At 41.4% G+C, this 13,241-nt stretch overlaps 1 protein-coding gene and 1 non-coding gene across 4 annotated transcripts; both read right to left on the reverse strand.

The window, feature by feature from the left end:
* Positions 1-2,279: 2,279 nt before the first annotated feature.
* Positions 2,280-12,834, reverse strand: tia1 (TIA1 cytotoxic granule-associated RNA binding protein). Of its 3 annotated transcripts, none has more exons than XM_035775760.2 (12): positions 12,576-12,834; positions 11,065-11,161; positions 9,900-9,998; positions 8,456-8,510; positions 8,122-8,209; positions 7,185-7,260; positions 6,828-6,936; positions 6,594-6,689; positions 6,393-6,477; positions 6,040-6,178; positions 5,585-5,730; positions 2,280-5,317 (listed from the first exon to the last, which is right to left on the reverse strand). In XM_035775760.2, exons 1-12 carry the CDS (start codon positions 12,602-12,604, stop codon positions 5,179-5,181), a joined length of 1,158 nt encoding a protein of 385 aa, XP_035631653.1. In that variant the 5' UTR covers positions 12,605-12,834; the 3' UTR covers positions 2,280-5,178. The 3 variants fall into 3 exon arrangements, with proteins under 3 accessions (XP_035631653.1, XP_035631649.1, XP_035631652.1); XM_035775756.2 differs by having other exon boundaries at positions 5,585-5,733; positions 6,028-6,178; XM_035775759.2 differs by having other exon boundaries at positions 5,585-5,733; positions 12,576-12,833.
* Positions 12,835-13,033: 199 nt separating this feature from the next.
* On the reverse strand, positions 13,034-13,104 carry trnag-ccc (transfer RNA glycine (anticodon CCC)). Its single transcript has one exon. It is a non-coding gene; the product is annotated as a tRNA-Gly (tRNA).
* Positions 13,105-13,241: the final 137 nt, after the last annotated feature.

Consider the following 13,241-nt stretch of genomic DNA (forward strand, 5'->3'; position numbering starts at 1 on the left):
CTGCTCCACGCCTGTGTTTGAACCATGATTGGTTACAGCTGAATGCATACCTGTGTTTTTTTCACTACCTATAATCCTGGTGCTGTATGGTCGTTCCAGTTTTCATACACAAACCTCCTCTTCTCCTCGACCGTCGCCATTCCTCCTTACATCCGTGTCTCCGCATTGCGCCTGTAACGAGCATCCTGATTGGGTAGGGTGTTGGACAATGACTTATACATAAAGTAGATGTTTCATTCACCGCACGTCCATTTTGGTACTCCCCCACGGTTGTAAAATAGTAATGTCGTATTTTTGAAAGCACTAACTCCACAGATAGCAAAGATCTATTACTAGCTCATTGTTCTAACTCCACAAAGGTTCACTGGGCAAAGCCTATGCGGAATTGAATGGTGTTTTGGGATATATGCTGAAAATAAATGTGGTGGTAAAAACAGGTTTAAACCACACTCTCATGGAACTAGTATTACTATAGAACGTCGGTTATGTAATAATAACCCCGACATGTCCGTTTTTTCAGTGGACGATTAGGAGGGGATTAGTTTTACCAAACTGCCCTGTAATTTTGGGGTGTTTTCTCATTCTCAGTTGACCATTATGACGGAAACTCAGACGCTCTTCTAGGCGTGAAGATATTTCAAATGTCTAGGGATAACCTAATATTGGCTTCATGGCCTTCAGTTCGGAGCAAGTCAAAAATAAAAATGCATATCAATAATAACCATAAACGGTAATGCAGACCTGACGTATTTATCAATGTATCAATTTATTGGCACAATATCGTCCACTTCATATTTTAGAAGAAAAGTATGGCACTAGAAAGGTTTATATGTCACAAAACAGATCATTCATCTGTAGGCTAGTGCATTGCGCTTTGTTTTAAGCATAAATGTGCTCCCCATGTTCATACCCAAACTGGGTGCAGCACCAGTTAAACTCTGTAATAATCCCTAAAAACACTGGGATGACGATTCGCCCGGGATAAATATCAGAAGAACTCGGAGTTTGCCGAAAAACAGTAGGTTTTTACGGCTGGGGTAATAACCTTCCTGACAAATAAAAATGACTGACATGGCAGTTCGGACAAAACTAAATTAGGGATGTGGTGATTCGTGCTCGTGGACATAATTACATTACCTGAGCTCCCCAGTAAAATGTATTCTGTTCGAATATGGCTTTATAAGATCTTATACATGTTGTTCTAGGATAATCTTCATCAGATGTCACCGTTTTTGTTAATTTTGAAGCATTTATGTAATTTAAAAAAACACATAAGGGCTTCATAATTCAAAAAGGGGAGGTTAACTTGACATCTCATAGAACAAAAGGTATATAATCTCTTAAACTAGTGATAACCTCAGACCTTATTTTCGGCATTTATCCCAAAAGCCCCATTCTTTCCCCATTCATTTTTCGCTGAATGAACCAGAGGTAACTAATTTCCGGGTTTTAGGACTACAAACTGGCGAGCTCTATAGAAATGCATGTATTTATTACAGAGACCCTCATTCACATGCTTTTAAATTGTGAGCTATACAGAAAAATACAAAAGTCCTTATAGTATATGTTTTTGGTCAATGTTAGTTTTGTTGTCATTCTGCCCCTGAACAAGGAAGTTAACCCACTGTTCCCAGTCATTGTAAATACGAATTTGTTCTCAAATTACTTGCCTAGTTAAATAAAGGTCAAATTAAAAAATGCATTCCTATGGAGGACTGCTGCTACTGGGGAGTGCAAATATGGCTGACCAGTGGCTTCAAAGCCACTCAAATGGTCACTACATAGCATCAGCAATACAATGTTTGTTGCCACGTTCACATGCTATTCAGATCTAGATAGCAAGTCGGAAATGTCCCAAGTTATCTGGTTGGCGTGTTCAACCAGTTAGTAAATCGGATATTTCCGAATAGCAAGTGAAGGCAGCGTATATACATTACTGGCCGAGATGAAAGGCCTTTTCAGAGAAGAGAATCAAGTGACATGTAGTTTCTATGGTTGTTCATACCTGTAGATCAGAAATTCAAACACAGTTTGGGTCAAGTGTATGTAATGTATGTAGGCCTGACCTGCTCTTGTAATTCCAGTTTCTGTTACTTACAAAACTTGTTATCTGATGACAAAAATCAATGGATCTGAATACTACAAGGAAAGCTCATTGTAAACAAAAAAAGCATTGTTGTAAGACTGGACCACCTCTCACAATACTCTCAACTCAAGCCTGTAAAAACACAGTAACAAAAAGTGTGATGGAGATAGAAATAGGATCCGTTTCCACAAGCAATGTTTATAAGCATCAGCATTTTAATGGGACAAAGCAAGAACACATTATAGCATCAGCAACATAACCCCACCCCCAAAACATAAGGTCTATCCTTAGGCACTGCCTACTCTATGATAAATTGGTTGGTTAAAATTAAATTAACTCAAAGTAAGGCAACACAATGTGTCTCATCCAACTGTATTATTTAAACAACTCCAAGGGGGGGGGGCACAGTGCAAAATTATGATCCATTCAAGTTTCATTTTTTAGGTTTGATAACTATTTACTACTTTGTCATAAAAAAAACACCAAAAAGTTCAATATTTAGGTTGTATACACAGAATAACTTTAATTCTACATTACTTTTCAGTATAGATCATTTTTGCACTGCCGTTCGCTCTCCTCAGGCCCCTGGAAGAATCAAATGTTGCACTGTCCCTACATTGTAATGGACCAGCATTTAGCAGTGATGCTAATATGCCCCAGTCTAGTTTAAATCCCCAGCCCTGGCCGTCAAAAAGCAAGCAAGCTTCCATAACCATAATTAACATGAGGTTTCTTCCTCTTTATACAGCGTCAGAACAGTTGAACAGACTTTGTTTGGTTATTTACATACAAAACAGTATACGTACGTACGCCCTCCTAAAACAAAAGTTTCAACAGGAAAAAAGTGGAATGCAAAACAATTCAAAATACCTAGAATTTGTGTAACATCAAATTTTGTGAAAAGGTAACTAAGTAATAGTATTGTGCAATATTTGTCTGCCTTTAAAAGAAAGAAGAACAGTGGCAGTAATCCCTGCAATTGTTTCTTAGTTGAGATATTGAGATTTAAAAAAATACAACAGTTGACATCCATTTGATTTGTTTTTTATAAACATAAAAAACAAAAAAAGGTTCTTACATTTCACATGATTCCATGGAGTCATTGATTTAAACATTTCTTTAAAATGACAGTCCCAAAAAAACAAAACAAAAAGGCAAAGCTCGTTTCTTAACGATATCAGCAGTGGAAATCGTTCAAAACAAACCAACGAGAAAAAGCAAATCCAAAATATGTCTTTATCATTTAATAGTACTTTAATTAAAAATGGCATAGTCCTTTTTGATTCATGAGTCAGTTGTAGGGTGTGTGTACGCATGTATACAGTACCAGTCAAAAGTTCAAACACCTACTCATTCCAGTTGTTTTTTTTGTTTGACTATTTTCTGCATTGTAGACTAGTGAAGACATCAAAACTATGAAATAACACATTTGGAATCATGTAGTAAGCAATAAAAAAAGTGTTAAAGAACACATATTTTACATTTTACATTCTTCAAATTAGCTACCCTTTGCTTTGATGACAACTTTGCACCCTCTTGGCATTCTCTCAACCAGCTTCATCAGGAATAAATTTCAATTAAGAGGTGTGCCTTGTTAAAAATTAATTTGTGGAATTTCTTTCCTTCTAAATGCCTTTCAGCCAATCAGTTGTGATGTGACTAGGTAGGGGTGGTATACAGAAGATAACCCTATTTGGTAAAAGACAAAGTCCATATTATGGCTAGAAAAACACAAATAAGCAAAGAGAAATGACAGTCCATCATTACGTTAAGACATGGTCAGTCAATGCGGAAAATTTCAAGAACTTTGAAAGTTTCTTCAAGTGCACTCGCAAAAACCATCCAGCGCTATGATGAAACTGACTCTCTTGAGGACCGTCAGAGGAATGGTTGACCCAGAATTACCTCTGCTACTGAGGATACGTTTATTAGTTACCAGCCTCAGAAATTGCATCCCAAATAAATGCTACACAGTGTTCAAGTAAGAGACATCAACTGTTCAGAGGAAACTGTGTGAATCGGGCCTTCATGGTCACATTGCTGCAAAGAAACCACTACTAAAGGACACCAATAAGAAGAGACTTGCTTGGGCCAAGAAACACGACCAATGGACATGAGACCGGTGGAAATCTTTCCTTTGGTCTGATGAGTCCAAATTAGATTTTTGGTTCCAACAGCAGTGTCTTTGTGAGACGCAGAGTAGGTTAACGGATGATCTCTGCATGTGTGGTTCCCCTGTGAAGTATGGAGGACGAGGTGTGATGGTGCTTTGCTGGTGACACCGTCTGATTTATTTAGAATTCAAGGCACATTCTGCAGCGATACGCCGTCCCTTCTGGTTTCCGCTTATAGGGACTAAGTTGTTTTAAACAGGAAAACCTCAAAACACCTCCAGGCTGTGTAAGGGCTATTTGACCAGGAAGGAAAGTGATGAGTGCTGCATGAGATGACCTGGATTCTACAATCACCTGACCTCAACCCAATTGGGATAGTTTGGGATGAGTTGGACCGCAGAGTGAAGGAAAAGCAGCCAAGTGCTCAGCATGTGGGAACTCCTTCAAGAATGTTGGAAAAGCATTCCTCATGAAGCTGGTTGAGAGAATGCCAAGAATGTGCAAAGCTGTCAAGGTAAATGGTGTCCAATTTGAACAATCTCAAATATAAAAATGTATTTTGATTTGTTTAACACTTTTTTGGTTACTACATGATTCCATGTGTGTTATTTCATAGTTTTGATGTCTTTACTATTATTCTACAATCTAGAAAATAATACAAATAAAGAAAAACACTGGAATAAACTTTTTACTGGTACTGTATACACACACGTGTGTATCTTATATACCAGGACTGGGCAACTGGGCAACTCTATCGCCAATGACACACAAGCGTTTCCTCCTCTTCTCCACCATAAAACTTACATGTAAAAACCAGGTTGGGTGGGGGGGACGGACAGGGGAACCCCCCCCCCTCCCCGTCATAGAGTTCTTAATCATGTTGTAAAAGACAGGGCACATGTTGGCCCCCCACCCCCTGTATAGGATCCCTGTTGTGGAGGGTAGGAGGCCGACTCTGGGCCGCCAGGCCAACGCTGATCAGTGGGTGTGGTAGCCAGCGGTGCCCATGCCGGACTGGTTGGCCAGCACAGTCCCATTGACTCCCTGTCCAGGCTCCACCACACCACCATTACTGACGGCTCCCACACCCGTCCACCCGGCACCCGCCTGTAAATGGCTACACAGAGACAACATGGAGGTTAGAGGATAGGTGAAGGATGGGGAGATAAAGGTATAAACCCAAAATCGGTGATGGTTAAAGGGCAGGAGGGTAAAGGTCATGAGAGGGATGAAGAGAGAGAGAGAGAGAGAGCAACGACATGAACAAGAAGTTCAGATTGATCTTCAAGGGCCACTAATGTTAAACAAGTCTCCTCCCAACATCTGGGCTGCATTTCCTTCAAACACCTTGTTCCCTTCCCTCTAGGAGTCCACGAGTACTCACTTGAATCCCTGCTGGTTCCAGGCCTGTCCATAGACTCCGTAGGTGGGCACCTGCCACCCGTTTGGGACGTATTGGCCAATCTGCTGGGCGTTACCGTACCACTGGGCATACTGGCCGTAGGGCTGCGCTGCAAAACCTATTTTGTTCTGCTGTGGAGACAACACTTAGGGTTCAAACTATGTAATTGATGAACTATTGGATCAAAATGGGTCTACTATGTTTTTCTGTTTACTTAGATAGCCCACTTTACTCTGTGCTTATGGGCAACTGCTACATCAAGCCCCTAAAGCTAAGCATGTAGATATGTTATTACACGTGTATATCGTAGATATGTTATGACACGTGTACATCATATCCATGTGTATATCATATCCATGTTATTACACATGTATTCTACCTAAGAGAGTGTAAAGGATGTTGTATGAGAAAGGAAGTGCTGTTACCTGTGGTCTTACCTGAGGCATCTGTACCTGCTGCATGGGGCTGACCATGTCTGTGGTTTCTTTCCCCCAGTAACACTTCACCACATGACCATCTATGGACGTCCCGTTCACTGACACTATGGCGTGGGCCGCTCCCTCGTGGGAGTTGAACCTATACCAGGGAGAGACGCAGGTGAGAGGAAAATCTCCCGAACAACTTCAAGGTCACCATCAGGGCTCTTCCAATCGAACTAGAGATGCAGACACCTGGTCAGCAGTGAAAAGTTCCACGTTTTCACCTGGAGATGACCAGGTTTTGCTGCGATGCTGGGTTACTCTGTGGATTCTGGAACAGTGTATTCTGTAGACAATGTGCATGGACTTACCTCACAAATGAGTAGCCTTTGTCTGGGAAAACTCTGATCTCCATGATCTGACCGAAGGGGGTGAAGGTCTGCCTCATCAGTTGCTCTGGAAACAAGGTACATCAGTAAGGATGGGGTCACCAATGACATCACATGTTCCATCTAAATAACCTGCAAGTTATGTTGTGACTTCCAAGGTACAGATTGTCTTGAGGTTCTGACCTGTGAGGCCTGTTGTGACACCTCCACAGTAGACGGTACAGTTGCTGGGACTGGACTGGTTCACAACCTCTTCAAACGACAGGTGTTTGGTGTTTGCTGCTCCACGGGGGAGAAGGTTGATTTAAAACATGAATGAAAAAAATCTGCCAATTTTTTTTCATACATTTTTCCCCAAATTCAGATGCCAGCAGGTGTGCGCGCGAGTCCTTCTTTCGACTGTTGTGTCTAACTCACTCTCGTAGGTGGCTTTGGGCGCAGGGGGCTTCCTGGTGGCCCAGTTAGTCCTGATCTGCCGTCCTCCCAACCACTGACCTCCCATCTGTTGGATGGCATTCTCTGCATCCTACACACAAAGGCATACCATTTATTATGCATAGTGATAGTAATAATGGTGTAACATAGAAATTAAATCTCATCTTCACCCATGTAAACTCAATAGCTCAAAGTGACTAAACATTGCTGGGTGACGTCTGAGGGGGGACACAAAAAAGGAATGGAGCCTCACACTGCTCCGATGCTAATGATTTCTTGCAAGCCACAAACCCCAGATGCAGCACAGTAAGTGGAAGTTGGGAGGGGGCGGGCACTCACCCATTTGTTGAAGAAGGACACAAAGCCATAGCCTTTAGATTTGCCAGTAGCCATGTCTTTCACCACTCGAGCATCACTGTGGACAGAGACAACAGGAAGTTATGGCCTCTGCCAACTGATCCATCTGTGTTTCTAGGAAGCTTTTCCTTGCCACCAACTAACTGGGTTTCTGTCCAGGGAGGTTTCGGCCCCACGTTGCTGTAAAGCACTGGATGATAAGTATGTTACTAAGAAGTGCTGTGATTAGTATTTCATTAGCTGCTTGATGAGAGACATACTCCAAAAAGACCTGTAGAGAACAGATTTTACAGATGAATGCTGCGAATACAGCTTGTTCTCGTGTTCAATCAATAACATTCACGATTGAAGGAACATATCTTTGTCGTGTTTTTGAATAAGCATAACCGAGATAACTGGGGTAGGGATAAACAGAGAACAACTGGGGTAGGGATAAACAGAGAACAACTGGGGTAGGGATAAACAGAGAACAACTGGGGTAGGGATAAACAGAGAACAACTGGGGTAGGGATAAACAGAGAACAACTGGGGTAGGGATAAACAGAGAACAACTGGGGTAGGGATAAACAGAGAACAACTGGGGTAGGGATAAACAGAGACCAACTGGGGTAGGGATAAACAGAGACCAACTGGGGTAGGGAGAAACAGAGACCAACTGGGGTAGGGAGAAACAGAGACCAACTGGGGTAGGGAGAAACAGAGACCAACTGGGGTAGGGAGAAACAGAGACCAACTGGGGTAGGGAGAAACAGAGACCAACTGGGGTAGGGAGAAACAGAGAACAACTGGGGTAGGGAGAAACAGAGAACAACTGGGGTAGGGAGAAACAGAGAACAACTGGGGTAGGGAGAAACAGAGAACAACTGGGGTAGGGAGAAACAGAGAACAACTGGGGTAGGGAGAAACAGAGAACACTCACGATATCCTCCCAAAGGGGGCGAAAGCAGCCTTGATGTCATCCGTGGTGATTTCAGGACTGAGGTCTCCAACGAAAACATGGAAGTGATCTGAACGCAAACAGAACCATGTGTATAAAACATTTTTGAAGATGACAAAAAGTCAACTCATTTTAGGCAGCCATGCTAACGATTATTGGAATAATCTTGGATAACACAAGTGTGCTCTAAATGCCCCATACACAAAGTCTAGCCACATTTGAATAATTATTAAATTTCCATGCTTTATATAGGCACTACTCCTTTAACACAGTTAGGTACAGTGCATGTCAAAGTATAAATAGAGATAGTACTCACTGCTTGTGTCTTTCTTCTGGCTGCTAGGGGTTGTGGCCCAGTTCACCTTGACCTCCTAAAGAAGAGAAAGAGATGGAAAGAGAAAAAGATAGAGGGGGATGGAAAGAGGGGTGAAAAGCAAGCCTTACTTGTACAGCACGCGTCTGTCAGCCTGTTAGAGGTCTTGTTGTAGTCACACCAGTGATAGAGGGAAAGCCTGGTCACACTCAGACTACGTCACAATTCAGTCTCACCGTCTAATCAATCAAATTTGGAACAAAACGTCTAGGAAGTTAAAAAAAGGTCCAAATAACAAGGGACTTACAAACAAGTGAATTTTACGAACTTGTATTACTCCTCAAATGGTCCTTCAATACCTGTTGAGGATAAAATATTTTCAACTGAATGTGTCTTTAAAGATATAAATAGTATTATTTGGATTCTTTATGCAAAGGATTTTTGCAAAAGAACACATTGTACAGAAAAATAGGGGTAGAAGTATAGGGGTGTTACTTGAAACCGGTCAATGGGGGACACTACTTAGAAAGATTACACAACCCAACCAGGTTTAAAGTCATTGGACATGCTGCCAATATTAATTGCCTATGAAACTGTACATGGGTGACATCCAGAAGCTGTTTCTACCAGTAGGATTAAATAGTGTGTAGAATAGTAAGCCTATTAGCTACAACCAATCTGGGATGGCCAGGGTCAGGTGGCCAGGGTTCCCAATCAGTAGCTAGCAAAAAATCAATAAATCCATAACATCTTATCAACAGGAGTTTCATAGTGTTTGAATTCAAGTGCAATCCGTCGTCCACACTCCTTCATTCAGTATCTCCCCCAGGTCAAATGAACCAGACGTTTCATTTACATTGCGAGATGTGCTGGCTTCAAACCCAAATGAATGGGAAAGATTGTAATATGACTGAATTCCATGGTGCCAATGTCAAACTTCCCCATTAATTAGAGAGTGAGGCCTGCAGATTGATCCTATTTTTTTTTTTATGTCATCTACACAACATTTGTGTGGAATATGTAGTCTTATCTGGGCTATCATTAGACATGTGAGGAATGGAGACAGATTTCAGGGTGAAGAACAAAGTAGCCTACCGTTGTAAGGAATGCTGCAAGACCATTCAAATGTAGCCTACTTATATTTAAAAAATAATAAATTCTGGTGTTGCGGTATTATTGCTAAATGAGGAAACATTCCATGCATGTCATACTCCCTGATGTTTAATGTCAACTGTTGAGATTGACCTGATTAACATGATTCAGTGTGATACCCAGTCAATGAGACTCAGTCCCAAATCAACCCCACCCCTAACCATTCCTCATAGGGCAGCCATATTGCTTGCGCCAATCTGACCTTTCCAGTCCTACATCAAGTAGGCCAACCCTCTCCTCCTTCCCCTCCCCAAGCCGACCCAACCAGACTCACCCTGTAGATACGATAGCTTACCTTACCCATTATTTTACGACCATTCATGGCTGCGAGTGACGAGGCAGCGTGCCTGTGTTCGTAGAACTCCACAAAGCAGTATGGGTCATTACCTGCCGTCTGGAGGGGAACAGGGGACAGGATCAGGGACTTTACCTTTGACACCAGACCTGCCCACCGTTTCAGCCTACCCTTGTGAAATGTCGGTCTAGTTGAGTCTCCCTCCTTAAATAAGAATTTGTTACTAACTGACATGCCTAATTAAATAAAAACAATTAAAATGTAAAGCATTTTATACTCCAGTTAGCCTATACAAATAAAATCCATTATCATTCATCATCAGATTGGCCAAACAATCTTCCCTCTATTTAGCTTGACAGACTCAATGTAAATCAATACCAGAAGAAAGACTTGCAACAGTACAATGTGTTCTTAAACTGGCAGCTGACTATTACTGGTCAAAGCTATTCTGTCTAATTTGGCTAGTGAGTCCTGGGTCACTTTCAGTGGGTGCCAGATAAAGCAAGTGTGTAGGACAGACATCCCTCTGTCATGTAAAACAGTGAATTGTGTGGTCATATTTGTTTTTCTTTAGGCTTCATACATTAAATTCCTATCTGCAATGTGTTGCAGACCACTGAATAGGCCCCTAGTCATGGTCGGCGCTCAGTAGGGACAAAACTAGAGAAAATGTTTTTGAAGCAGTGGTACCCCTCTCAACGAGTGCAAATACAGATGGGACGTTAAACCGAAAATGATCGACACAGACCATACCAATCACTTATCGCAGGTATTTTTCTGATATTGTTCATTAAGATAAGTAGCATATACAAGATAAATGTGAAGTTTGAAATGAAATAAATTATCTAATATGGGTGATTGTTAATGGGACAATTGGTGCCTAGAACCATCAAACTAGTAGTAGTTTAAATGATAATTTACAAAAACTGCAGTGCACATTAATATTATAAACTTATCCTATTCATTGCCATCACCACAATTCAGGCAATTTATTGCAATATGGATTTTGTCCATAACGCCCAGCTCTAATCATAATGCTCTTTTTGTTTTTCCATTTCAAAACATTCTCTCCCATTTGTTCTGACTAAACATGGTGCAGTGGTAAGTAATTCTGAGTTGAATCTGATTGGAGAAGATTCGTTCCTAGCCAATAGTTAGGACTCACGTCTACTATCATTTTACAGCTCTTGCAGGGGCCGATCTGTCCAAACAGCTGCATGATGAGGGCTTCAGTCACATCCCGGGACAGGTTCCCAACATACCTGCAGCACAGTGACAACACATCAGCATGGACACCCTGGGTTCAACTTGGCAAACACAAGATACTCCGAATGCTCCACTTACCTGATAGACAAGGAAGTGTGGTTGTGAAGATCTGGATTTAAAATGGATAGTTCACCACCATCGACAAAGTACAGCGGTATAAACCGTCTGGAATTGTTTATTATTTTGGAGTGAACTATCCCTTTAACTCAGTGTATTCCACCTCACGGCTAACAATTAAGATATTAAAATGGATACCAGCCCATGCAAGGCACCATATAGCAACAGTGGCCACATGAAGACAACCGAGGTGAAACTGAAACCATAACATTAGGCAGTGCCATACAAAACCAGTCAAGTAACGTTTAGTCGGCTTTGTTTGGAAAGTAGACACCTGGCTTTTACAGCTACTGAACATAATATTTGCAACATTCTCAAGACAGATTATGTTAGTGTCGCAGTTTGTGTCTAACGCGAGAAAAACTAACACAAATGTATATAGTTAGTAACATTCAGTTAGAATTGACTAAATTAGGCGCCTAGGCCCCAGAATCTAGGCATCCGAGATGACTAGGCCGCGCTTTTACATTGCATTCAACAATTTCTATATGTGCATTATCATGCATGGCCAGTGTCGTAGTTGCAACTAACACACTCATGTTCGCTAGCTGGCATACCCAATCTGAATCTCAGATTTGTAGAGGTATGGTAGGTAGTTAGCCAACAGCAACAGATAACACATTGATGTCCAACTATGATTGATCATTGATGTATACCGAGCAGTGTAGGTATAGCTAGATAGCCAACTTTAGCAGTTAGGTTGTGCTTTCTTGAATACTGTATGGACACCGGTGTAGAAATGTAACGTTATAAGGCTGACGACAACAGCATTGTTCAGCATGATACTGAAGCTAATTTAGAGGCCCGGCATGTTGTCGACAAGAGTTAGTAAGCAAGATAGCTAGTTATCCTGCTAATCATGCGAACGTTAGTCTTCCTCAAATATGACATTACCAAAATATGCTAAATGTACATTTAACACCAATAGGCGAACAAGAACATCACAACATCTCTAAATGTTGAGATCTAAAAATGCGGCTTTAGAGACAATTATGCAAGTTGCAACAATGTTCTCTCTTCTACAGCATAGGTGGCTACAGTGCCTTTGTCTTTAAAAAATGGACACGTCTGACATGTTAGTTAACTAGCCTATTAGCCAGTGCATTTCCATCATAAACCCAGTGGGCTGGCTCAGTCCTAGCTAGCTAATAAACAGGGGGGTAGAGAAATGACTGACATGGTTATTATGAACCACATCATATGAAAATGCAATTGACACATAAGACCGATGCACTGATACTTGAAATAAATGGTCATTCCGCTAGCTAATAGCGTGCCGCTATTCATACATACAGGGTCTTGGGTGTTTCGTCGTCCATCATATTTTCCGACCGAGGTTGAGATCGAACCCTGAGAGAAAAATCCACGTGTGTCGTATTCTATGATGACCTTGGATTCTTGCTCCTTTACCCTATTTTGCTGATGTCCACTGAGCAATATCCAAAAATGTTTTAATGCGCAGTAAATCGCTCCGCCGCCCCTGCTAACTTCAATTATGAACAATAGAAAAGCGACATAAAATGGCGGAGAAAGAGAGCGGATATACGGCATCGCTAAGGTATAGCATCGCATGCGCACTGTGGCTTTGGTGAAAGTACTGGCAGGACGGCGCAATGACCAAAATAAGACTTGTAATGCAACGATTGATTAACAGTAACATATGATTTGTGCTATGGATGGCATGTTGGATATTTATTTGTATGCGTATGTAAAATGTAGGAGAAAATTGTGATAGAATGTAACAAAACACGTGCGCCGCCCGGGAATCGAACCCGGGTCGCAAGAATGGGAATCTTGCATGATACCACTACACCAGCGGCGCGTTAAAATAGTTAGGACAATATGGGTATTTTACCTTTACCGTAATAACATCACTTTGACTGCAATTTTACATTTATTAAAATGTGTTCCTCTTGTCAATGATTTTGAACGAGGCTGTGTTAGAACAAAGACGGTTCA

Source organism: Oncorhynchus keta, chromosome 9, assembly GCF_023373465.1.
Source record: "Oncorhynchus keta strain PuntledgeMale-10-30-2019 chromosome 9, Oket_V2, whole genome shotgun sequence".
Taxonomy (NCBI): domain Eukaryota; kingdom Metazoa; phylum Chordata; class Actinopteri; order Salmoniformes; family Salmonidae; genus Oncorhynchus; species Oncorhynchus keta.